Raw genomic sequence first — 24,448 nt, 5'->3', positions numbered from 1 at the left:
GACTCTGTAGGTTTGAGTGTTTCTCTTGTGATTGATTTCCAGTTTTATTCCTCTGTTGTCTGAGAAGATACGTGGTATGATTTCAATTTTTTAAAATTTGTTGAGACCTGTTTTGTGGCCTAAGATATGATCAGTATGGGAGACAGTCCCATGTCCTGCTGAGAAGAATGTGTATTCTGTAGTTTGGGGGTAGAATATTCTGTAAATGTCTGTTAGGTCCATTTGATTTAGAGTTTGGTTTAAGTCCATTGTTTCTTTATTTATTTTCTGCTTTGTTGATTTGTCAAGCTCTGACAGTGGGGTGTTGAAGTTCCTGGCAATTACGATGGTGCTATTTATTTCTTTGTTTAGTTCTAGTAAAATTGGCTTTATGTATCTGGGAATGCCTGTTTGGGGTACATATATGTTTAGAATTTTTATGTCTTCTTGTAGAATTTCTCCCTTTAGCATTATATAATGATCCTCTTTGTCTTTCTTTACCTTGGCTGGCTTAATTTTATTTGATATAAGAATGGTTACACCTGCTGTCTTTTGATTTTTGTTCACGTGGAATATTTTTTTCTATCCTTTAATGTTGTGTCTGTGTGCATTCTTGTGGTTTGGGTGTGTTTCCTGGAGACAGAAGATACTTGGGTTGTGTCTTTTTCTCCATTCAGGCAGCCTATGTCTTTTGAGAGGAGCATTGAGTCTGTTAATGTTAATTCATGGCATTGATATGTGGGATGTTGGTTTGTTCATCCTCTTGGATTATCCCTTATTGCTTTGTTTTACCTCTTGTTCTATTGTTTTATAAGAATTGTGAGTTTTGGAAGGGTTTTAGGTGACTTCACTTTACACTAGTGGGTATCTGCTGTGCTGATTTGCGTATAATGCTATTCTGAGTATTTTTTGCAGGGCAGGTCTGATAATGAAAAATTCCCTCAGTGTTTGCTTGTCTGGAAAAACTTAATTCCTTTGTCAGTTGTGAAAATTAGTTTTTCAGGATACAAAAATTCTAGACTAGCAGTTGTTCTGTTTAAGTTGATTAAATATAGGGCCCCATTTCCTTCTGGCTTGTAATGTTTCCACTAAGAAATCTGCAGTTAACCTGATGGGTTTTCTTTTGTAGATTATTTGATGCTTTCATCTTGGTACTTGCAGAATTTTCTCCTTCATTTTGACTTTGGCCATATTTATTACTATGTGTCTTGGAGATGTCCTATTTACTATGAATCTTCCAAGTCTTCTCCATCTTGTATCTGTATGTCTTAATTTCTGGCAATACCAGGGAAGTTTTCCTCAATAATTTCCTCAGATAGGTTTTCCATGTTTTTAGTTTTTACTTCTTCTCTCTCAGGGATACCTATAAGTTGAATGTTAGTTCACTTCACATAGTTCCATATTTCTCTCAGTGATTGCTTGGACTTTTTAATATTCTTCTCTGCCTCTTTGAATGACTCAGTTATCATGAAAGCCTTAGCTTCCAGCTCTGAGATTCTTTCTTCTCCTTGGTTTGACCTATTGTTAAAGCTTTCTGTTGTGTTTTTAAATTCCCCAAATGACTCTTGCATTTCTTTAAGTTCCATTATATCCTTTTTTATTGTTATCTAGTTCTCTAGTGACATTATCATTTTTTTCATTGATTTCCTGATATGTTTTTTGGCTTCTTTTTGTTGGTTTTCAATTTTCTCTTCAATTCCATTCATCTTATTTGCCATCCACATTCTAAATTCCATTTTTGTCATTTTGACAGTTTCCTTGTGGGTGCAGTCCACTACTGTAGCTCCATCGTGTTCCCTTGGGAGTGTCAAACTATCTTGTTTTTTCATGTTTCCAGAGTTATTTTGCTGGTTTCTTTTCATCTGGCTTCTCTTCTCTCAGCTCTGGGTTAATAGGATTGCAGGGCATCTGTTCTATCTTGCTGGAGACTCTCTTGAACCAAGTCCAGGAGTTATGGCTGCTCAGGGCTGGGGGCCTGAGTGAAGTGTTGGACCTTAGGGAGGTTCTGCTGAACCAGCAGTGGCAGTGGGGACTCAGTGCTGAGGTGTTGGCATCTAGGCACAATGCTGGAGTCTCAGGGGTAGAGTCACAGTGCTGGGGTGGGGGGGAGCCTGGAGCTACAGGGAGAGAGCCTTGGACTCAGACACAGTGGGAGCTTCAGAGCTAGCTCTGGATATCTGGGGGACAGAGCTGCTCCTATGCGAGAGGGCTATTCCACAAGCAGGGGGATTGCTGATGCCCAATCACACAGGCAAGAGTTTGTATCAGTATGCCTGTGTATCACAGGGTCTGTGTAGGCAGTCTGGAGCTGCTGGTCAACCAAAGTTTTCCCCCTGCACACCTAGGATCCACTGAGGAAGTCACCCTAGACTTCCCAAGTGGTGCCTATGGTGCCTGAGGCCCCTCTCTGTTCAGCTCCCACACTGCATAGGAGGTGTGTTTGGCCCCCAGTCACAGGGCACAACATGGGAGAGCATCTGTTCCCTCCTCAGCCTAGCAGGAGTAAAGCAAAGGCTGCTCCTGGAAGACTGGGACCCGAGCAGACCTGGCTCCATGCACCAGAGTGATCAGGATGGCATCGGTTGCTGAAAGCTGGGATTGGCAGGAACCAGATCTGTGCTGCACCTGCTCTGTTGGAATGTCTCTGCACAGACTCTGAATAGCTCCCCAATCAGCTCAGAGGTCTGCAGTAGTAGAGTGAGACCCCTCACAGATCAAGCTTCCTATAATTTTGTTTCTCCCCTAAAAAGCAGTGTCCCCTAAGGTTGCTTCTATTCTTCTGTCTTCACATCTTCCCAGCAGTGAGAATTGTAATGGGATCCCCAGCTTAATCTCTGAGATGGTGGGTAATGCTTTTGAGTAAGATTCAGCCACTCCCTATTTAACTGAGTTGGTAGATACTATAATGAGCTATAGAGTTGTTCTCCCTGTCAGTGGTTGATGCTTGCAGGAAACAGCCAACTGCTAAGATGTTCTTTTGGGTCTGTAATAAGCTCTAGTCCCTCAGGAGAAACACCTGAATGTCCCAGGCTTTGGGAGGGACCCTGTACCTCCCAGGGGATTGCTAGTTCTCCACCACAGCAGAGGTGAGTGGAGGAGCAAGGGTGAGGCTGCGCATGGTTAGGTTGTGTGAGCCTGGAAGGCTTTGCAAAGCCCTGACAGGGCTCAAAGGTCATTTTCCCAGCCATTAGGGAGAGTCTCTGGGAGGATGTTTGAGGCAGGCTCTCCAAACCAGGATGACTGCTCATGAAGAAGGGGTTGTTATTCCTCAACTAGCTGTTAGGAGTGAACTCTGCCCCTCTTGCATCACCCCTATCTTCCAATGTATGGTTGCAAACAGGCACCTGAATGTGCTGCATTCTATTGCTATGGAACCACAGGTTGGGATCTTCCCCGGTGGAGGACCCACCCTAATCTGACTGTGTGGCTTTCCTTTTGGGGAGATTGGGCATTCCCCCAAATCACTGTGTCTTGGACCCCCCCCCCCGTCTTTTCCCATCAGTTCCACCCATGTGGGCACCCTCGCCTCCCAAGTCCAAATCCTGTGTCCTCTAGCAACCCGTTCAAGTCCTGGGGGCATAGCATCTAGCCTGTGTGTCTAACTCACTGGCATGAATCTCTGGTAAATGCCAGCTGACAGAAAGCTTCTAGATCATGCACCCAGATCCACTGCATGTCCTCACGGGAAAAGGTGTGGACCGCAGTCTCTGTAGAAACTTCAGACTAGAGGATGTACTGGCTGCAGAGAGGCAGCTGCTTGCCAAATTCTTGGCTCAAACTTCTCTCTTGGTTGCAGTGGGCAGGGGAGGATAAGAGTCTGAATGGAAGAAAGCCAGCTCTCTAGCCTCTCAGGTTACTCTCCTTGGAGGGAAATTCCACATGGAATGTTATGCAAGTTCTCCCCACAGTTCTGGGGTTGCTGCAGTGCTTGGGCTTGTGGGGGTGGAAAAGCTTCCAAGTATCTTGGTAGCCTGCTAGTCACCTTTCCCCTTGACTGGGCTCTCAGCCTCTCTGGGTTTGATCCACACCAATATCTTTTTTTCCTTTTTCCTCTTCTTTCTCTGCTTTGCAATGTTCCTCTGAGAGGTCCCTGGCAGGCTCTGGTACTTATTCCTTCGACCTACACCTGAGCTGTGTCCTATCTCCCCTCTCCTTTATCTGAAACACTTCCTTCCCTCTGGATAGTCCAGTAAGTGATGTCTCTCGTCAGCCATGTTGCCTTTCCTCTTCCTAATTTAATTTTACTGTTTTGAAGACAGTGTCTTGCTATGTTGCCCAGGTTGTTCTCAAACTCATGGGCTCAAGCAATTCTCCTGCCTCAGGCTCCCAAGTAGCTGAGATTATAGGCACAAGCTACCACACACAACTTTTGAAATATTTTCAAAATGACAATTATTCAAGAAAAAACTATAGGTTCATATGTATTTGGAGGAAGGGAAGAAACACACTCAAACATCAGAATAAAAAAAAAACCTCACATATTTCTGTGGCACATAGTAGATACTCAGTAAATATTTGTCGAATGAGTAAATTAACAATAAAAGAATTTGATACTAATTTAATCTAAGGGTGGCCTTCATAGAAAAACAGAATATTTTGTTGAACTTCATAGCCAACTTTATCTATGGAGTTTCTTTAATATTTTTCAAGATTTATATGTGTGAAGGACTGTATGTGTATATGTAAGACAGAGATAGTCCTAAAAATGATATAAAAGAAACTACTTGAATTTCGTTTTCATAAAAAGTGTATGTAAAATATTACATTCTCACCCAGGGAAAAAATTTATTTTACTCCATAACAATAGATGAGTGAACGAAGCTTGGGTAGATTGGATCTTAAACAAGAGCCAATGCCACGTTTATTTTTCAATGGAAAATCTAAAAATCCAATTATAAGAAACAAAAACTATGTGTGAAATTGGCAAATTTTCATGGCATTTAAAACATGAGCCAATGTATTTAAATATCTAGCTATCAGAATTTCAACTATGATTGGCCAAGTTTTGCCTCCAGATCAACCTATGATGTTTTCTCTAGTCTTACTAAAGGCTGAGTTTGGCAATATTTGGTTCACTTCTTAAAAGTATGATTCCAAAAAAATTGTGCATAGATTTTTAATGCAAAAATCAACATATTTTTGTGTTTAATTTTACTTAATAAAATTAAGTCAGCTCCTCTCTTTTTAAATTCCCAAACATATTAAATGAATTTAATATTGAGACACTTGTGCAATTGTAAACTCAAGGTAGGATGTTTCTTTATATCCATAATAAATAATCTTCACCCTTTCTTCTCATTTGCATATAAGGATACTATACTCTGGAATTCATGTGTAAGAACATTAACCTAATTATTAAGTAATGCCAATCAGCACTTAGATTAGGTGGGGGATGTTTCAAAAGTTATAAATATTTCTTTTATTTAAATTAATTAATAAGTTTGGCTAGGGTGGACCAGCCAAAGAATACACTTGGCTTTTACTTTAAATTGTTGTTCCTTTTTGCTTTTGTTCTTTTTTTCAATAGACAAATCTGTGCTTTACATTGCACTAAGTGAATTTTTCTCCATGGTAATGGTCATGGCAAAAGAACTTCCTTAGTACACTTGAAAATTTATATGGTGCACACTGGTTTCAGTTACCAAAACCAATAAAAATCATTCTAAGAAGTATGCCTAAGTAATTATAAGTATAAAGTAACTTCTTTGAAAAAATATATGAAGGATTAAAAAGAGGAAATGAATATTTCTTCTCATTACATTGTTGAGCTATATTCTCATGGTCCTTAGTCTATCCCTGAGTTAAAGGTCATTTTTGACCCTATTGTACCACAATGTTTAAAATGTTTATGTCCTTTGGTTCAGGTTCCAACATTAAGATATTAATTTGAAATAAATAATAGGAGATGTAGAAGTACATTAATGTATAAGGATATTCATTTGAGCATCATTTTTAATTGCAAAATTTAGAAAATGTTCCAACAATGGGAAATTGTTAAGTAAACTAATGTACCTTCAAAATGTGGCCTATTGTGCAGTCATTAAAGATGGCGTTTTAAGACAAATTTTATGATGTGGGAAAAGAGTTCATCCTTCAAATTTCTGAGTGAAAAAGTTTGACTACATAACTATATTCAAAATAAGTGTATGAAAAGAAAACTTGCAAAGAAATACTCTAAAATATTAACAGTAATTGTTTTCTTCCCTTCTTTAATTTTTTCTATGTATCATGTTTCTATAGTAATCTGTATTGCTATTTTAAAAATAATATTTATTATTTTCTTTTAATAATAACTTTATTGTCATTAATAAAGTAGTATTTATTAATTTCTAAAAAGAATATCAAATATAAATGTTGCTATATCAATTTGGAAATTAATTTTTTAAATCTGTTTAAGCACTACATAGCAAGCAGATTTTCTGAATTACTCTTCATAAATTTATTGAGACAAAATTTACTTGCATTCTCCAAACATATTTAAAGTTCTTTGGGAGCAAAAACATCTAGAAAAATAATAAAATTGTTAAATTTATTTTAAATGCACATCTTCCAGAAGGAGCCTTGATCTTCCCACCCAGATGTGATCTTCCTTTCTCCTGAACTCCTTTAATTCTTTGTATCTTTACCATGAGCACCTTGTCCATGCCACTTCCTCCCAGCAGACTGTAAGTTATTTGAGTTCAGGAACTCATGTTTATCCCTCTTATCAGGTGCCAGTAGACACTAATTATATGTTGATTAAATGAAGTGAATTTATCATGAAAAAAAATTTCTAATGAGATTAATGCATTTTGATATTTTAGGTCCAGAGCTTTGAAGAAGAAACTGGTAATCCTCTTGGTGTGACCTCAGGAACTGTAGGTAAGAATTCATCAATGGTATTTCAGAAAGAATGCAAACAATTGGTGCTTAACTTTCACAATATGTATAGAACTTAAATTATCTGCAGGAGATGCCCTACATTTACGCATCATCTGGAATGCTAAAAACCTCCTAGCAATGCAAATGTACATGTAAATTTTAAAATATAGAAATGTTCACTATCCCTGGGGCTAATGGAGTATGCAGTGCGTCTGACACTAACTCTACATGAACTGACTATAATAGTGGATTCAGTGTCACATAGGACCAAGACTAACTGGGTGAATGCTTTCTTACTCCTACTGCCAAATTGCTTGATGTTGCACAAGTTATATTGTTTTACTGGGCCTCAATTTTTCCATCTGTAACAAAGAGGTAAATGCAGATAATTTTTAAGTGTTCTGCCATTCTGAATTTTATATGATCTTGATGTTAAATTCTCAGTGGAAAGAAGTTGCCTAGATATTGCTTTCCAAATCATCTCTTAGAATAATACTATATCACCCTAGACAATGGAGAGGGAGCTTTTCTCTACTCCTTATTTTTATGCTCCCATTCTTCCATCATTGTGATTTAACATTTCCATGATCCTATGAGGAGCTAGCAGTAGGCAGGATTCATCCAGCAAAATAGAGCAGATGAAGCTAGTACTTCATCTGGAAGAAAATATGCAAATTTTTAATTTAATTTAGTGTGGTGTCAAACACATCTTTTTCATTACAAAGTATATGTATGGTCCTCATTTTGCTAAATGCTGTTTAGAAATTATGCATTAGTAATTATAGGGTCCTGCTGATTACATAAATTGTTATCCTGCTCTTCAAAGTAATTACCACACAACCTGCATTGAGGTTTATAACACAAAAATAAGCATCTGTTTTCCATCTAATTGAATGCTTCTCAATGAAACTGGAGGTCCCCTTGCCAATAGAAACTGCCTTCCTTGACATTCTATTAAGAGGTCTATTGATATCATGTAAATCACCCTAATCATTCCAAAAAATGACTTGGGAAGTTAGGCAAAAATTACTAGTCTAAATTTAATCTCAAATTGAGAGAGCAAAGTAAGATAGGTGAAGGTTAGCCTAATGGAAAAAATCTGAATTATAGTATAGCAAATGCAATTTTTCTACTTTCAAAACTAGTGTTGTTAACCTGAGAAAAAATAGGACACAGAACAAATTAGTAAAACTACTGCAATAAATGGGAAAAGGAGGAACTTATCATATATATGTAATCACTTTGAGATATATATATACATATATATATATATATATGAATTTTTTAATTGAAGTTCAAAAGATGATTTCATTTGAAAGACGAAGGCACATGGACCATTTTGACCAAAATATTATAGCAATAGTGATGATGCACTGGTTCCAGGGAATAGCCCTTAACTCACCTGGCTGGATCTTGGGATATCTCTTCTTGGAACACTCCCTCTGGGAACCCACTGCCCATGTAGTGAGAAGCCCAAGCTATGTGGGGACGACACATGGAGGCACTCTGGTGGACAGGCTGAATGAGCTTCCCATGTGAATGAGCCATCTTTGATGTCCAGCACAGTCGAAATTTCAGGTGATTCTATCCCAGGTGATATCTGACTGCAACCGCATGACAGAATCCAAGGGACAACCACACAGCTGAGCAAGCCAGCTCACATAACCATGAGAGGTAACAAATTGTTGTTTTAAGCCACACATACACATGCAAATAGATAAAGACATACAATGAACTCTTCAAATATATTTAAAATTTAGTTAAAAATCCAGTTTTAAGATTATATTGCCTCTATTCATGTGCAATACTCTACATATTAGCAGAAAAGGTATATTTCCTAATTAAATTTGAGCAAATTGACTTCTTACAGAAGATGGAGGCCTTACACCCTGAAAAATAAATGATCACTAAAATAACAAGAAAACTAAAGTAGCTAAGAAAAACAGGAAATATATTAAAGTGCTATTTAAAAGGAGAAAGTGGGTCCAGAATTAATATTCCAGGACCCTTGAACAATTTGTGTGGGATATATTGTGGGTGAAGTTACAGACAATTCTAGAAGAGCTCACCCAGGGACTGAGCAATGAGTCTAATGCAGAACTATACTAACACGTTCAGGTAATAATTTCCAAAAGAATCTCACTTAACTATCAAATTGGACAAGATATGCTTTTCCTGTCACTTTTTACACTGAGCAAACACAGCATAATTACCACAAGATTGAACAGTTCAAACTCAGAGGTTATTCAGAAGAAATACTCATCAATAAAAGAATGACTACAGGTAAGTGGACATATAGGAATAACATTTATTGGGTGTCGGGCAGGTGGGAGGGGGGAGGAGGGGATGGGTATATACAAACATAATGAGTGAGATATGCAACGTCTGGGGGATGGTCATGTTTGAACCTCTGACTCAAGGGGGAGGGGGCATGGACAGTATACATCACCTTAACATTTGTACCCCCATAATATGCTGAAATAAAAAATAAAAAACGAATGACTACAAAGAACCATTAGAAATCCTTAGAAATGAATCTTCTCAGTAAGATGGATGAGGACATTGCATCTATGCAAGAGAATGATCTCCAGTGAGTAAAGATTCCTTAAGATTCCTTTCAGATAAAATATACAATGTCTGATTCTGTTTCTGATAATGGCTAAGTAACTCCTAATGAGCTGACCTTCCCACAGATAATAACTATAAATTCAGGACAAAATATTTTAAAAACTACGAAAGGCACTGGAGAGTAACCAAAAGCAGGCAGTGAAGGGGGATTCCCTTGGAAGAAAGAAATGATATGGGGTGAGTGTCCTGTTTTTTATAAGACTTTTAGCCTGGGGGTAGGCTTCAGTTGACACAATTCTAAAACTCTAATAGAATGTAGCAGTTTTACTAGCTAATAAAAATCAGAAGAAAGACTTTGGGGCAGTGACAACAGCTGGAAAGTGAGGATGAGGAAAATCCCAGAAAGGAGAGAGCTAGACAGAAAAGTCCCCAAATTCTGGGTATGAGATCTGCCAAAAACTTTAGCCAATTCTTGAAATAAGGATGCATGGGAAAGACTTTAAAAATTTCAGCTAAGTCTAAACAAAGTGAACTGAGATTTCCATTTGAGTTTGATTCCAGCCAGGTTCCCTGCTTCCTTAAACAACATACTATTCACACTGTCCAGTCACAATAAAAATTTACTAGACATATAAAAATTAAGAAAATATAATCTACACTCAAGAAAAAAGGCAATTAATAAAGACAGACCATGAGAAAAATCGGATATTGGAATCAGCATATAAGTGTTTTAAAGAGATGATTACAATCATGATGAAGAATGTAAAGGAAAATATACTAACAATGAATGAAAATATAGAAAATCTCAAAAGCAAAATAGAATTACAAAAAAGAATGAAATGGGGATTCCATAAATAAAAATTATAATTTCTGGAATTCAAAATTCACTGAATGTACTTAACATCATATTAGAAATGATAAAAGAAAGACTTGGTGAACTTTAATATCTAGCAATAGAAATTATCCAACAATCTGATGATTAGGAAAACGATTTTAAAATTATATGAAAGAATTATCTGAGTTTCAGGAACCTATGGGACAATATCAAAGATCAAATATACATGCAGTTGCAGTCTGAGATGAAAAGGACAGAAAGAATTGGGCAAGGAAAAAATTATTTGAAAAAATAATGGTGGAAAATGTCCTTAATTTGCTCAAAGATTTACATTTATAGATGCAAGAAGCCCAGCGAACTCTAAGTGGGATAAATACACAGAAAACTAGACTTTAACAATGTTATGATCAAACTGATAGAAATCAAAGATAAGAGACAATGTTTAAAGCAAACACAGAAAAGTGACATATTGAATAAAGAGAATAAACATTTGAATGAGGGAGGGCTTCTCATTAAAAACAATGAAGACCAAAAGATAGTAACTATGAGCCAGAATCCTATATGCAGCATCCTTCAATAATGAAGATAAAATAAAGACATTTCAGATAAAACAAGCTAAGATAACTCATTACCAGCACACCTGCACTGCAAACAATGCTAAAGATTTCTTCAGATCAAAGAGTGCATTATGGTGTTTTATACCATATGTTGAAATATGTACGATAATTTATAGCAAAGAGGATGCGAGAGTTTGTACATGTGTCAATAATGCTACAAGATTCCTACATTTAACATGAAGTAGGACAATATTAAATTTAAGTAGACTGTAAAAAATTAAGGATACAAAGCAGCCATGAAAACAATTAGAGGTATAGAAAAATGCTAGTAAAATTTAAAATATAATTCAAAAAATACAATGAAATCAGTAAAAGACAGACTGAATAGTTCAGAGAACATGACTGAAAAGTAGGAGACATGTGAGAAACTATTTAGGAACTAAAAGAAAAAGAAAAAGAAATGAATATAATTTTTAAAAATGTCAAGAGAGATTCAAGAAACACGACATAGGTACAAGAGGTAGTTGGAGTTGAACTCTTTCTGTCTTAAGTTCTGAGGTTCTCAAAAAGATAGATACCAGAAACAGTCAACGTGTAACAAATCTATATATGCAGCTTTACTAAGGAAAGTTTAGGAACCAGTTTCACAACTCTTGAACCTTTCAGTCCCTCATGCATATAAACAGGGACAAGATACAAAGAAAGGAAAAATATGGATGTAAAGAGAGGGAAAAGGTTTCTGTGGCTACCACTGCTGCACTGCTGAGTGCCCCTGTCCCACTCTTTGGAGGAAGATGGTAGCTCTCAACCCCAAGGAGTAAGAGACCTGCAAGGAGACCATTCACAGAGCAGCTTCATCATATTTAACAAATATAGACACAGTATGACAGGCACCAAGTGTTTCACATACTTTACTTCATTTAATCCTTAAACCTTTGAGGTGGGCACTACTATTATTCATATGTATTAGATGAGAATACTGAAGCACAGGGAGGTTAAATAACATGCCCCAGTCTTGCAGAAAGTAAAAAATAGTGCCAGATTTCAAATTAAGACTGCCTAGCTCCCGAGTCTGTACTCTTAAATGCTGCACTACGCAGCTGGGAAGTGATTCCCCTGCAGTTGAGAGACACGTGGCTCATGAATGATAACACTGACACACACTGTGCAATGGGTAGTAACTCCAGGTGGAGATCTCAAAGAACAAGAGAAGAGTTGGCCACCAGATTTTGTCAATTACAAGATGGATGATGATTTTTCCTGGTTTGTCATCCCTGCGATCAAGATACATGTTACAACTGATTGCAACTCATAATTTAATTGGCAGAGGGTTTTTATTCTTCCTTAGTGGTACATAAAATAATGAGAGTCTCAAAATTGATAGTATCTAATATTTGATGACAATGGAAATAAAGAAAAGGAAATGCCATCTGATAGAACTATTGGCCCTGCAGTGTATCACATTTACTCACCCAGAGCAATGTAAACACTGTTGATGGATTTTCTGCTTTGAGAATCAACAAAGAGACAAACATGGAGAAAATTCTTCTCACATAGTAAATTGGAAATATTATCAAACAATATTTTGAAGGTAAAAATACAGGTGCTGAGAAGTAGTTGATGGAAAGTCTAAAAGAAAAACTGGAGGAAAGTGTGGGGACTTTCCTCCAAAAACAAAAAACCAGATGGTACATTGAAACTGGGTAATTGAAGAGTAGTGTCCACAATAGCAAGCTTCAGCAAAACTAACAATGAACAATGCCAGATCCTAGGTTGAGACACATCAGGGAGACATTTCTGTTCTCAGGACTGTAGCTGCAGAGAAGGGAGTAAGTAGTAGCCGGAACCTGGAATGAATAGCTCTGTGGAAAGCTGTAGCTTTTGGTAAAGGAAGGCAACCAAATTATGGGTGACCCAGTGTAGGGAAGCAGGTGGGAAAAAAATCAACACTCCACCCTCCCTCTCTTCCTATCCTCCAAGCTCCAGTGGCCAATCCCAAGCAGAAGCCTGAGGGAAGTTCATTGGTGCAGTCTACATGGGACCACACACAGAACAAGGTAGAGGAGAAAGGAGACTGGACCTGGAGAGACAAATAGAAAATATTCGTGATAGGGCACTGCTCTCCTCACTTAGGTGGGAAGCTGGCAAGGTACTGACGAAGGCTGATGGACTGAGAAAGAGAGAGACGTGTAGATAGTGAGGTAGGTTAACAGATCGATGTTAGATAGATGATGGATGGATGGGTGGATAGAGAGAGAGAGTGGAGAAGCAGTGTAAATGAGCTAATTATTTATCTTTTGTAGTGGAATCAGATGGACCTGGACTCAAATTCTGGTTAGTTCCATTACTTATAAAATACATGACCCAGAACAAGTCAGTTTACTTCTGAACACCTTAATTTCCTCATAAGTAAAATCTAATGTACGGAGTTGTTGTAAAGATCAAATGAGTTAATTTATATGAGGGGATTAGAAGAACATCTGGAACATGTTAAGCATTCAATAATATGATGTTGTTATTATTAAAATAATAAATCAAGAAATACAGATAAAATCATATTATTTGGAAATGAACAATATGACTAGAAGAATCCAAAATGGAAAAGGTTAAAAGCGGTTATTTTTGGAGAATTTCCTTTTTATTATATGGTCTTCTAGTGCTATCTGATTTTTGTCAAAGAAAGTTTATCTATTAATATATGTTATACTTATTTAATAAATAATAAATAAATGTTGCAACAAAAATGATTTTTACTAAGTCCAAGCATGTAAATGAAATGGGAACACATAAATATCACAGCAAAATCTATGAAGTGGAAGGATATATTGAGGTGAGAGTTAATCCACAAATTTCCAGACCAAAAAAACACAGATTCCCTATAAAGAGAAAAAAAATTAAACATCTTATTAGCAACATTAAATGGCAAATAAGAATAAACTAATATACATATCATTTAGAAATGGAAAAAAAGATGTGAACTAATGATTTTATGCCCAGTCATAGTTTCCTCTTTATATAAGGGCAGCATGATGTCAATCAAAGATAAGAGGAATCATTAAATATACCCTCCACTACCTTCCCAGGACAATGTCCCCAAATCAGTGAGAGCATGGTTGGGGCGTGAATTTTGGAACCATCTTGCCTGGATTCCAATCTCATACTCTAGCAACTGCCACCTGTGCAACTTTAGGCAGATTACTCAATTTCTATGTTTCTGTGTCTCATCTCAAGAAAATAAAAATAGGAACAATAAAAGCATCTATCTCATGGGATTGTGAAAAAGATTGAATAAGTTAATATAAATAAAGCTCTTAGTTCATATATCAGCTCTTTTTATTGCTATTCAAGTTGACTAACACGTTCAAAATAAACTGGAATCAAGAATAAAACAGAAGAAAACCAATAAAACATACAGTTAAAGCTAATTAATTATTGTTAAATCTTTTGAAGCCAATAAAATGTTATAAAATAACTTGGGATTAAAAAATAAAGTTTACTATAATGATTTGGTTAAATTCTATTATGTTATAACAACCTTACCAAAGAAAGTTAATTGTAACAGGTTGGACATAGGATAAGAGATAAAGACAAAAACTAATACTGTAAGGGGCTATAATATTAAAATCTAGTAATGCATAATTTAAGGCAGAAGAAAATATCAAAAATAAAAAAAATTTTTTTAAATCAATCAAAATTATAAACCTCATTTAAGAATTAACAGTCACATATCATTACATACGAAGTAACTTAACATCCAAATGCATAAAGGCTGACTTTATCAATTCCTAAAAAAGCCTCTACAAATAATGAGAAAAACAACAAGATCTTATTAGGTTAATGGGGAAAGGAAATACACAGGAAATCCAAGGAAGAAATATAAAAGTTCCACAAAAATGGTAAAACATGAGCAACTTCACCTTTTCATCTATCACATTAGCAAATATTTAAAAGTTAAATAATACAGAGTAATAGTAAACACATGAAACAGATGCTCACTGTTGGTTGGAAGTTAAATTGTCATAATTACTTTGAAGTGTGAACTTGTCAATATCTCACAATTTTAAATGGATGCAGCTTTTGATGCAATTATTCCAGTTCTGTAATTTGACCTGCCAATAGACTCAAATGTACACACAAAGATTTTTACTGTAATAGCATTCATATTAACAAACAACTAAAGAGCTCCTAAAATTATAATCTACTTTAAAAGATTATGGTACACCCTTACATTAAAAACTATTCAGTCACTATTTCAAAAAATGAGGAAGATTTTTATGTGCTGATATGGAAAGGTTTCTGAGACACAGAGTTGTTAAATGAGAAAAAAGCTACATGCAAAAGATTCTTTTGCACTCCTCTGTATTAAAATAGTATACCTACAATTATGCACCACCTAACAATGTTTTTGTCAGTGATAGACCACATATATAACAGTGGTCCCATAAGATTATAATACATACTTTTTGCTGTACCTTTTCTATGTTTAGATACGTTTAAAAACACAAATATTTACCATTGTGTTACAATTGCCTACAGTATTCAGTACAGTAATATGCTGTACAGCTTTGTAGCCTAGAAATAGTAGGCTATGTAGTAGGCTATACCATCTATGTGTGTGTAAGCACACTCTATGATGTTAACACAATGATGAAATCGCCTAATGATGCATTTCTCAAAATGTAGTCCCATCTTTAAGCAACACATGACTGTATTTCTATGGGCAGGGGAGTATGCACAGAATACTTCTGGAAGAATGTATAAGAAACTATTAATGGTAATATTTTAACATATAGGAAACGGGCAGGTTTTAAATTCATTGGCAACTTCTAATTTTCTTTTGTTACCATGTGCATATGTTATTGCCTAACACTATATAATAAAAAATTCTGGTAATACCATAGGAAATGTACAAAATAAAAATGGGAACTTTTAATATTCCTCTCAGTCTTTTACAGATCAAGCATAAAAGAATAGAAGAGGATAAAACAGGTATTAATATTTTAATTAATAACATGTACTTACTAGGAAAATATTAAAATAAGTATTCTTTGCCAGTGTTCATGGACTATTTATTAAAATACCTAACCACTTATAAAAGATTATTTCCTTGATTTCTTATATACACATATACAATGTATAAGCCACTTTTCCATGGATATGAATGTAGTGCAGTAACATTTGAATTCAATAATAAAAAGTAGAAGCAATACTTTCCAACCCCAAACAAACAAAACAAAATAAACCAAGCACATGGGGGAGGGGGAGGTCCTTCATCCTAAAGAAAAATGTAGAAAAGTATAAATTAAAATTATAAATTCTGATAATTTGAATAATAATGATGAAGACATTTCTTATAAAATCAGAGTTGTACCAAACACAGTAATTTGAGGCAAATTCATAGTATTATTTGTTTTCATCATTAAATGAGATGACTAAAATAAATTAAGTACTTGCCTCAAAATGTCATCATGAAAAAAATAAAATGAACATAATTAGAAAAAAAGAGATTAATAAAGATAAATGGAAATTAGTAATGTGGAAAGCTTAAACAAGTCATTTGATAAAAAGCTAAGCACTAAATTTTCATAGGAAAAAACCCAAAATTTTCAAAAAAATAAAAGATAATACATACTAACAAAAATTAAAAATCAAAACACAATTTAAAAAAGAACGTATAACCACTGATACAGAAAAGACATAATATAATATGAATAATCTATATTTAAATGATAAAGGAATACCAGTACTAGTATAATTAAAATCAGACATAATTCCTATGGATGCTATTTTAGGAAATTTGTATATTTGTGTGTGTGTGTATATATATATATATATATGTATATATATATATATGTGTGTGTGTGTTTTGCCTATTATATCATTTATTTATATATAAATTTATATTACCAAATTTCATACTGATATTATATTACCAATTTTATATTATGAAATATATATAACTGAAATTAATAAAATAACATAATAGAAAATCTAAATAAAGTAATGCCATAAAGGAAAAAACATAAATTAAGTATATCAGAAATTACCTCTGAAAATAGCAATGTGAAAAAAAATTATTATATGACCTGATCTTCCAATTTTTAAGGAAAGAGATAATTACTCTTCTATATAAATCTTCCAGATAATGTAAAAATTTATAAATCTTCCAATATCTTTTAGATTTTAGAAAAACCTGATATAAAAATCTCACTAAATTTTTAATAATGGTGATTAAGATTCTGTAAAATATTTCAAAAATGCTAATACTTGAATAAGTAGCTTTTATTCTAACTTATCAAAAATATTTCAACAATTGGAAAACGAATATAATTTAAATAGTAGTAGAAAAAAGGGAATATCATTGAATTAAAGGCAAAAGCAGAAAAACAACACAATAAGAAGTTTATAAACTAGAAAACTGGTTACTTTTACAGGCAAGATAACTACATAGGAAACTCAAGAAATTGGGTAGGTATATTAGTAGAATAATAAGGTTTAACAAGTTTGTTGTATACAAGAGCAAAATACAAAATTCAATCTTCATGCATCGGCAAATAACTAATTGGAAAGACATTAAAGGAAAAAAATTATTTTCACGACTCCATAATTGTTCTTATTGTTATTAAGAACAATAAACTTTTAAGAGTACCTTATAATGTATCTAAATGAAGGCCTTTAGGATATTTATTGAGAAAATTAGAAACGATTACTCTATCTTATAAAGAAGACCTAAATAAAAGCAGATCTATGTCATGTTCATAAATGGGAAAACTCCACATCATAAAGGAATAAAATCTCCACTAATTAATCTAGAAATGCAACATAATTTCAGTACAAATCATGACAGGTGTGTATGAGTATATGTGTGTGTGTGCGTGATCTGTAAGATTGTCCTAAAATTCATACATACCAATAAAGGGCCAAAAAAAGCTAAGACAATTATGAAGATCATAGAGGAGGAATTTGTCCTACTAGAAATCAATGCTTATTATATAGTAAATGTACTTGAGACAGATGCCATTCTTTTAAAAGATAGATAATAGCGAAATAGAGAACTCAGACACAGTCTCCCTAATGTAAGGAAATGATAAGGTAGAGACGCCATTTAAAATCAGTGTAGATTGATATAATGAATTGGTTATCCATGTGGAAAAAATAGAAAATTGAACACTTAGCTTCCTCCAAACACAAAGATAAATTCCAAGTATAGCAACAGTGTAAATGTAAAAAGTAAGGCATTGGTACTTACAGAAAAGAATACAGAAGAGTACTTTTATGACTTCAGGATAACAAACAAGTTTTTAAACAGGACACATTATGAATGGGAACATTGATAATAATGCTTTATTATAATCATCAATATTAGTTCAACAAAGAATGAACAAAGTTCAAAGACCAATCACAAAAGAAAAGGTATTTGTAATTTATATACAACAAAATATTAGTTTTTAAAATAAGTAGAGAATTTCTAAAAGTCAGTAAGAAAAAGGCAAGTGACTATACAAGAATAGACAAAAAATATTAACATATAATTTATACAAAAAATTGGCCAGTAAGCAAGATAAATGCTTCACCCCATTATAATCAGGAACTGAAACATTTCAATTATTAAATGCCAGTTGAGACTCAAACTATCGGCAAAATTTTCATGGTTTGATAATACCAAGTGTTGGTGAGCCTGTGAAGGAGGGAAAACTCTTACATTGTTGGTTGGGTTATAATTTGGTACAACCATTGTGCAAAGCAGTTTACAAAGCAGTCTGGCAAAATCTAGTAATGTTTAAGATGCACAAATTCTTTAACTCAGTCATTCAACTTTTAATATATACCCTAGAGAAATCCTCACATATATGCAGAGGAATGGAAGTATAAGAAAAATATTTGAAACACTGAAATAGTGAAAAACTAAAAAAACTTAAGGGGACTCAAATAAGAAAATGATTAACAATATTGTAGCATACTCATATATATTTACTAGAATAATATATAGCAATGATAGTAAACGAACAAGTTAGTTCATCCACATGGATAAATATCACAAATACAAGGTGAGGGTAAGTAAATCATAGTTGGGTACATACAATATGTAAAATATATATCAACCTTAGCAACATCCATTGTGTACTGATAATGTACAAAGTAAAAGCTCAAAAGTACAAAAGGAAAAATATAACCACCAAATTCAGGATCCTGGTTAACTCTGTGTAGGAAGGAAATGGAATGAGGAAAGGATAAACCCATGACTTCTACTGTGTCTGTAATGTTTCCCTTTTTTAAGAAATCTGAAGTAATTGTGGCAAAATGTTAAATTTTAATAGAGCTAGTGGGTGGCTACAGGGAACAGATATTTGTTGTGTTATTTTCTATGCTTTCTATGTGTTGGAAATATTTACAAATATTTCACAAAAATATTTTAGCAAAATTTTAACCAAAAAGAGGGAATTTTAGTAAATAAGAAATACGTAAATGAAACAATTTCCGATCTCAGTTGTAATCCAAGAAACACAATTATAATTACAGTCAAATAGACAGATGAGTTATTAAATTGATGAAGGGTTGAGAGCTTATATAATCTAGTGTTGGCATGGAAACATGTTGCTTTCTGAAAGGCAATACAACAATATATGTCAGAACCCTTCAACTGTGTTCACCTTCTCACCTGTGCATACCCTCTAGCAGGTTACCCTGATGCAACTGTAAAAGAGGTACAAAAAACTAGAACTGGCCTACAAACCCAATGAAAGGGATTGTTTAAGTAAATAATGATGTGTAAAATGGAATATCATTCAGTCATTAAAAATGAACACAACTGGTATTTTATGACACAGTAATTAAATACATATAGTTAAAGAGACAAAAAAGTCATAAGGTAAAATGTATGTTCCCACAGGAAAAAAAAAGTCTCAATCTTTTACATAAATTTACATATATGATCTATATAACACACATCAAAAATTGCATATGAGATAAACTAAAGTTAATAGCTTGATCTAATTGGGGATGGGTTTTGGATATTTTTCCTTCTTTTTACTTTTAACAAGTTTCTAACCCTCACCCCTCCCACCAAAAATAGATGATAACTAAATTTGATGATCATCTGATTGGGGATGGGTTTTGGATATTTTTTCTTCTTTTTTACTTTTAACAAGTTTCTAACCCTCACTCCTGCCCCGCAAAATAGATGATAGATAGATCACACTGTTGACAATGGCAGTATCTAGATGATAAGATTGCATCTGGTTTTTCCTTCTTTTGATTGATCTGTATCCTCTAATTTGTCCACAATAGAATAAATAATGATTCAACAATGATGACCCCAAGCATTAATGTTTAAAAATTGAGTATATTTCTGGCTTTCATAAGAGTAAATTATTCGTTTGACTAATAGGATTTTTGCTCCAAAGCAGATTTGGAAAAGGTAACTATCAATAGGTACCTTTTACATCCATCTCCTGGTTGGTCTTTCTCACTAGTTACCACTAAATACTAGATGCTGCTTATTCTCATTCTCTTCCTTCTCTCTCTCTCTCTCTCTCTCTCTCTCTCTCTCTCTCTCTCTCTCTCTCTCTCTCTCTCTCTCCCCTAGAACGTCTCTCTCTCTCTCTCTCTCTCTCTCTCTCTCTCTCTCTCTCTCTCTCTGTGTTATTTCACAGGATCTGAGGTACTAATTAGAACACCAAAAGTGGCCCATTCTCCTTTCTTAAGCAGACAAATTACTCAGCCCTGCTTCTCTTTCTCTGTTATTTTCTCTGTGCATAACCTCTTCCCTTTTGCTATTGCTACCCCTGATAAATGACACCTCTACAGATCTCATCCTGAAAAACTAGAACTATTTGCTTACATTCCTCTCTCTTAACACTAAATTGCGCTGTTCTTGAGGGAAGGACTCTGGTCTTACCTTGCATTTCCAGACCCAGCACAGTGTCAGACTCATAAAGAAACCCCACACATACAAGTGTCACCATCTGGGCATCTCTGTTTTAGCCAGAAGAGTTCCCCATTTTAATTCACCAGTGCTAATTTAACCTCGCAACAGTGCATTCATTATGTGCAGAGTACTAATGGCTGTTCTTAAAAATTAAACGACATGGTATTTTTAATGATTTTATTGCCAGGGATTTCAATATTTGTAAATTATAAATGATTCAAGTCTATATTCGCTTCAAATATATGAACTGGTGCTTTATTTGTCATCTTGCACTTAGTTCTAAGTATTGTAGACTTATTTACTTTAGTTTTGCACGCATTCCAGCAACTTCTCTCAGAAAGTTGGTTTACCTGAATATTCATGGAGTCTGTTGCTTACCTTTATATTTCAGATCAATTACAATTATTATTAAGGAGCAGTTTATTGTTCACATATTAACAATGGTACATTGATACATAGATTTGCAGTGCCCTGAGTAGTTTAAACTTCATTTCTTAATGTAATCATCACACTGTTTCCTTTTAAAGAGGAGACAGCAACAGATTAAGTAACTTGCCTAAATTTACACAGCTGACAAAAGGAAGGGCCAAAACTCAAACCAGGATCTTTTGAATTCAAATCTAGTCCTCCTTTCCTCGTGAATTCATTCATTCAACCAATATTTAATGAACACGTGTATGTACAAGAACATTTTCTGGTTGCTGGGGAGACAAATGGAAGGAAAATAGAACCTAGTCTCATAGAATATGTAAGTATCAGAAGAAACCAATTAATTATTGAATTACGATGGTGATAAGTGTCATGAAGAAAAAGCAATACATAAATAGAAAGCTGCTAACATCCAGGAAAGAGGCAGATACAGATTTTAGTGCCTTATTAAAGCACCCTTTAAAAATCGTGGCAATATTTATTGAGTATTTACTCTGTGCCAGCTGAGGTTGCAGGCACTTTACACGTATTAATTCATGAATTCCTCCCTTGAAGGTGGATTCTATTATTGCCACTCCCATTGCACAGATGAGGAAACTGAGGTAAAATGACTGTGCAACTGTCCACAACCACATACTCAGAGCCCTTCCATGACTATTTTTTGGTCCCACAAGTCCTCAGAATTGACCTTGAGAGAATGCCCCTGGTGAAGAGACTGTGCCCTGACCACTTGCCTTGAATCCTAGTGCAGAAAAGGTTTTAAACAACACACTTGTGCGACGATACAAGAATCTGAGATCCCGAGCCTCGGAAGCTGAGGATTTTTGCAGTAATCTCCTACACGTGAATCTACTTTATACCTGCTCATACCTGGATTATTACCACTGGCCTCCCTGATGATTCAGGTTGCTAACAGGGAGGTAAAAAGGGACTCTGCTGTCACTGAAAAGTGGGGCCAGAGTGCCCACCTCTTTTGTTGTTGGTTGGTTTGGGCAATGCTGTCTGTTTCCAGGGAATCGGTGCGTAGGGAAGAGGGAGAGCCCGGTAGAAGGCAACTGATCACCAGCGACTGCCTGTTCATGAGACGGATTAGGACCAGCACACTGGTGGAGAACAAGTCTCAGTGGCCCTGTCCCTTGGCTTAGTCACCTGGCCTCAATTTGAGTCCAATTGCTTAATTTTGCGCACGCCCCATGAAAGCCGATCCCCATGCCACTCTGTGTCTTCTTTATATTTCTCCATAATGTAGTCTCTGGCTGTTTAACTGCAGCAGGCTTTATGATAAGGGTTGTTGTTTGGCTGGGGTTTTTTCCTTCTTCCTTGGCAGTAGGCGTAGACTTAATTTTAAAAGACACACTCAAACTCAAACAGCCCTGAACGACTTACACAGAAAGCAGGGTGTTTTCTAGCCTTGTTTTTAAAATATTACAATTTTTTTTATTAGGCAATTTTATCATTGTTATAAATAAGTAATTGTACTGGGGAGAAGGGATAATCCTTATTTAATTAAATTCATCTATACTCCCAGGTTGGCAGCAACAAGACATATGTGAGACTAATACCCACAGCCTGCCTCTTTGCATGTGCAATTAAAAATTCACTCTACAGTAGCACTGGCAGTTTAGTGTTGCTTTTGGCATTTACAAATTCTTTTATTTTGTGACTTTTTTTTACCATACACATATGCTGGAGCAGATGTTGCTTATTTGTTGTTTATTCAAATCTGTAGGCTCTGGCAGCTAACTCCATTGTTCTGTAATGAAGCTTTATTCACTGTCCTGTATGAGGACCCAGCGCCTGAACGAGAGGCTGCGTTAGTTCCCAGTAGGACGCCACAGTTATTGCCCTTGTAGTTGGCTGTTTATAGTTGGAAGCTTGCATTGGGGGAAAAAAGCAGCAACAACAAAGGGCTGGGTGGTCACAGCCGGGGTGCGTGGAAGGGAGTGGACGGGAAGGTCATCTAGCTGTCCTCTGCTCTGTGTTTCTGCCCGGTGGTCCCAGCCTGGCATCCAGACTCATCTGCTGTGGGGATTTGGTGTGGAAGGCTGGGAAGCACTTTTTTTCCCTGCTGTTTCTCTTTCCCTTTCTTTTTCTCTGTCTAGTTATTTATTTTGTTAGCAAGCAGGGTGTCCGCTGCATCTCGCCACCCCCACCTCCTTATTTCCAGCGCATCCGTAGATTTGTTAATAAGCACACTTAGCCATAGGAGCGCCGTCCAGCACAACCCTGTTTCTTCCATATATCACACCCTCGTCACACGTCTCCTCATCCAGATACTGTTTCTGGCTGCCCATGTCTTGGGGGTAGCCACACTTCATAAAAGTCGAGAATGTCAGGTCCATGTTGACCGTGATAAAGACCTGCTGATCCCTAGAGCTCGAATGCCAATTTGGAGACGGCCGCCTTCTGGAAAACTCCTGTCTTGGCCAGGAGGCAATCAATCAGAGATGTAACCACCTCCATCTGGCACATTATGACATGGAACCTCACTATTAACACATTTGTGATTCATCTTGTCCCAACGAGTGGTGCCAGGGATCAAACCACATCCTCCCTCCCCGTGGCAGCTGGGAGCATTCTAGCTTCCCAGCACGCAGAGTTAACACATTGGCTCCTGTGACATCTCAAGTAACAATTCTTTTAATTATCACACCTTCCCTCCCCCTCCCCACCCACTCCACAGACATTTTGGCACCATGGGGATATTTTGCAGCCGGCAATCACTACTTTTCTTAATTGACGGGGTATGTTCCAATAGCGCAAAGTCTGCTATTATTCACTATCAAATGAAAGGGGCAGTGGGTCGCTGCTCAGTTTTATAGAAATAACAACCTAAGTAACACCCTACGCTTGTGTGGGGACTTTTGCTTTTATAAAAATGCTGCCGTGTTCATTCATAATGTTATTGAAATTGACTTCTCATGATGTCTGAATAATGAATGTGAATCTCCTTAGGATTGAATTCAAGAGGTCTTTCCCATTCTGGCCTCAGCTCATCCTAATAACCTCATTTCCTCTCCCGCAGCCCGGACTCCTCAGGTGTTGAGTTACTCAGTGACCCCCGGAATTCCCTACTTTTGCATCTCTGTAGCTAAATTGCTCCGTTTTCATGGAATCCACTTCTGATCTCCCCTTCCACCTGTCACAAGTCATCGTCATCTATCAAGGCCTCAGTTCAGTTATTGCCTCTTCAGTCATCTTCTCCAAGAACCCTATTCCCCAGGGATACTCCTTCCTCAATGCTCCCGTAAATGTTGACACGTTTTTACCATAGGACTTAATATATTCTTG

General features: G+C 35.8%; 1 protein-coding gene across 1 annotated transcript in view; it reads left to right on the top strand.

Annotated features, from left to right (window-relative positions):
* Positions 1-7,502, top strand: part of LOC105879020 (ITPR interacting domain containing 1) — a 33,989-nt gene extending 26,487 nt beyond the window's left edge. Inside the window, exon 7 of the mRNA XM_012778973.2 lies at positions 6,783-7,502. Coding sequence (XP_012634427.2) covers positions 6,783-6,917 — 135 coding nt within the window. The 3' untranslated portion in view covers positions 6,918-7,502. The remainder of the gene's footprint in view (positions 1-6,782) is intronic.
* Positions 7,503-24,448: the final 16,946 nt, after the last annotated feature.

Source organism: Microcebus murinus, chromosome 9 (assembly GCF_040939455.1).
Source record: "Microcebus murinus isolate Inina chromosome 9, M.murinus_Inina_mat1.0, whole genome shotgun sequence".
In the NCBI taxonomy this organism is placed as follows: Eukaryota; Metazoa; Chordata; class Mammalia; order Primates; family Cheirogaleidae; genus Microcebus; species Microcebus murinus.
This window is presented reverse-complemented; position numbering and strand designations above follow the sequence as displayed.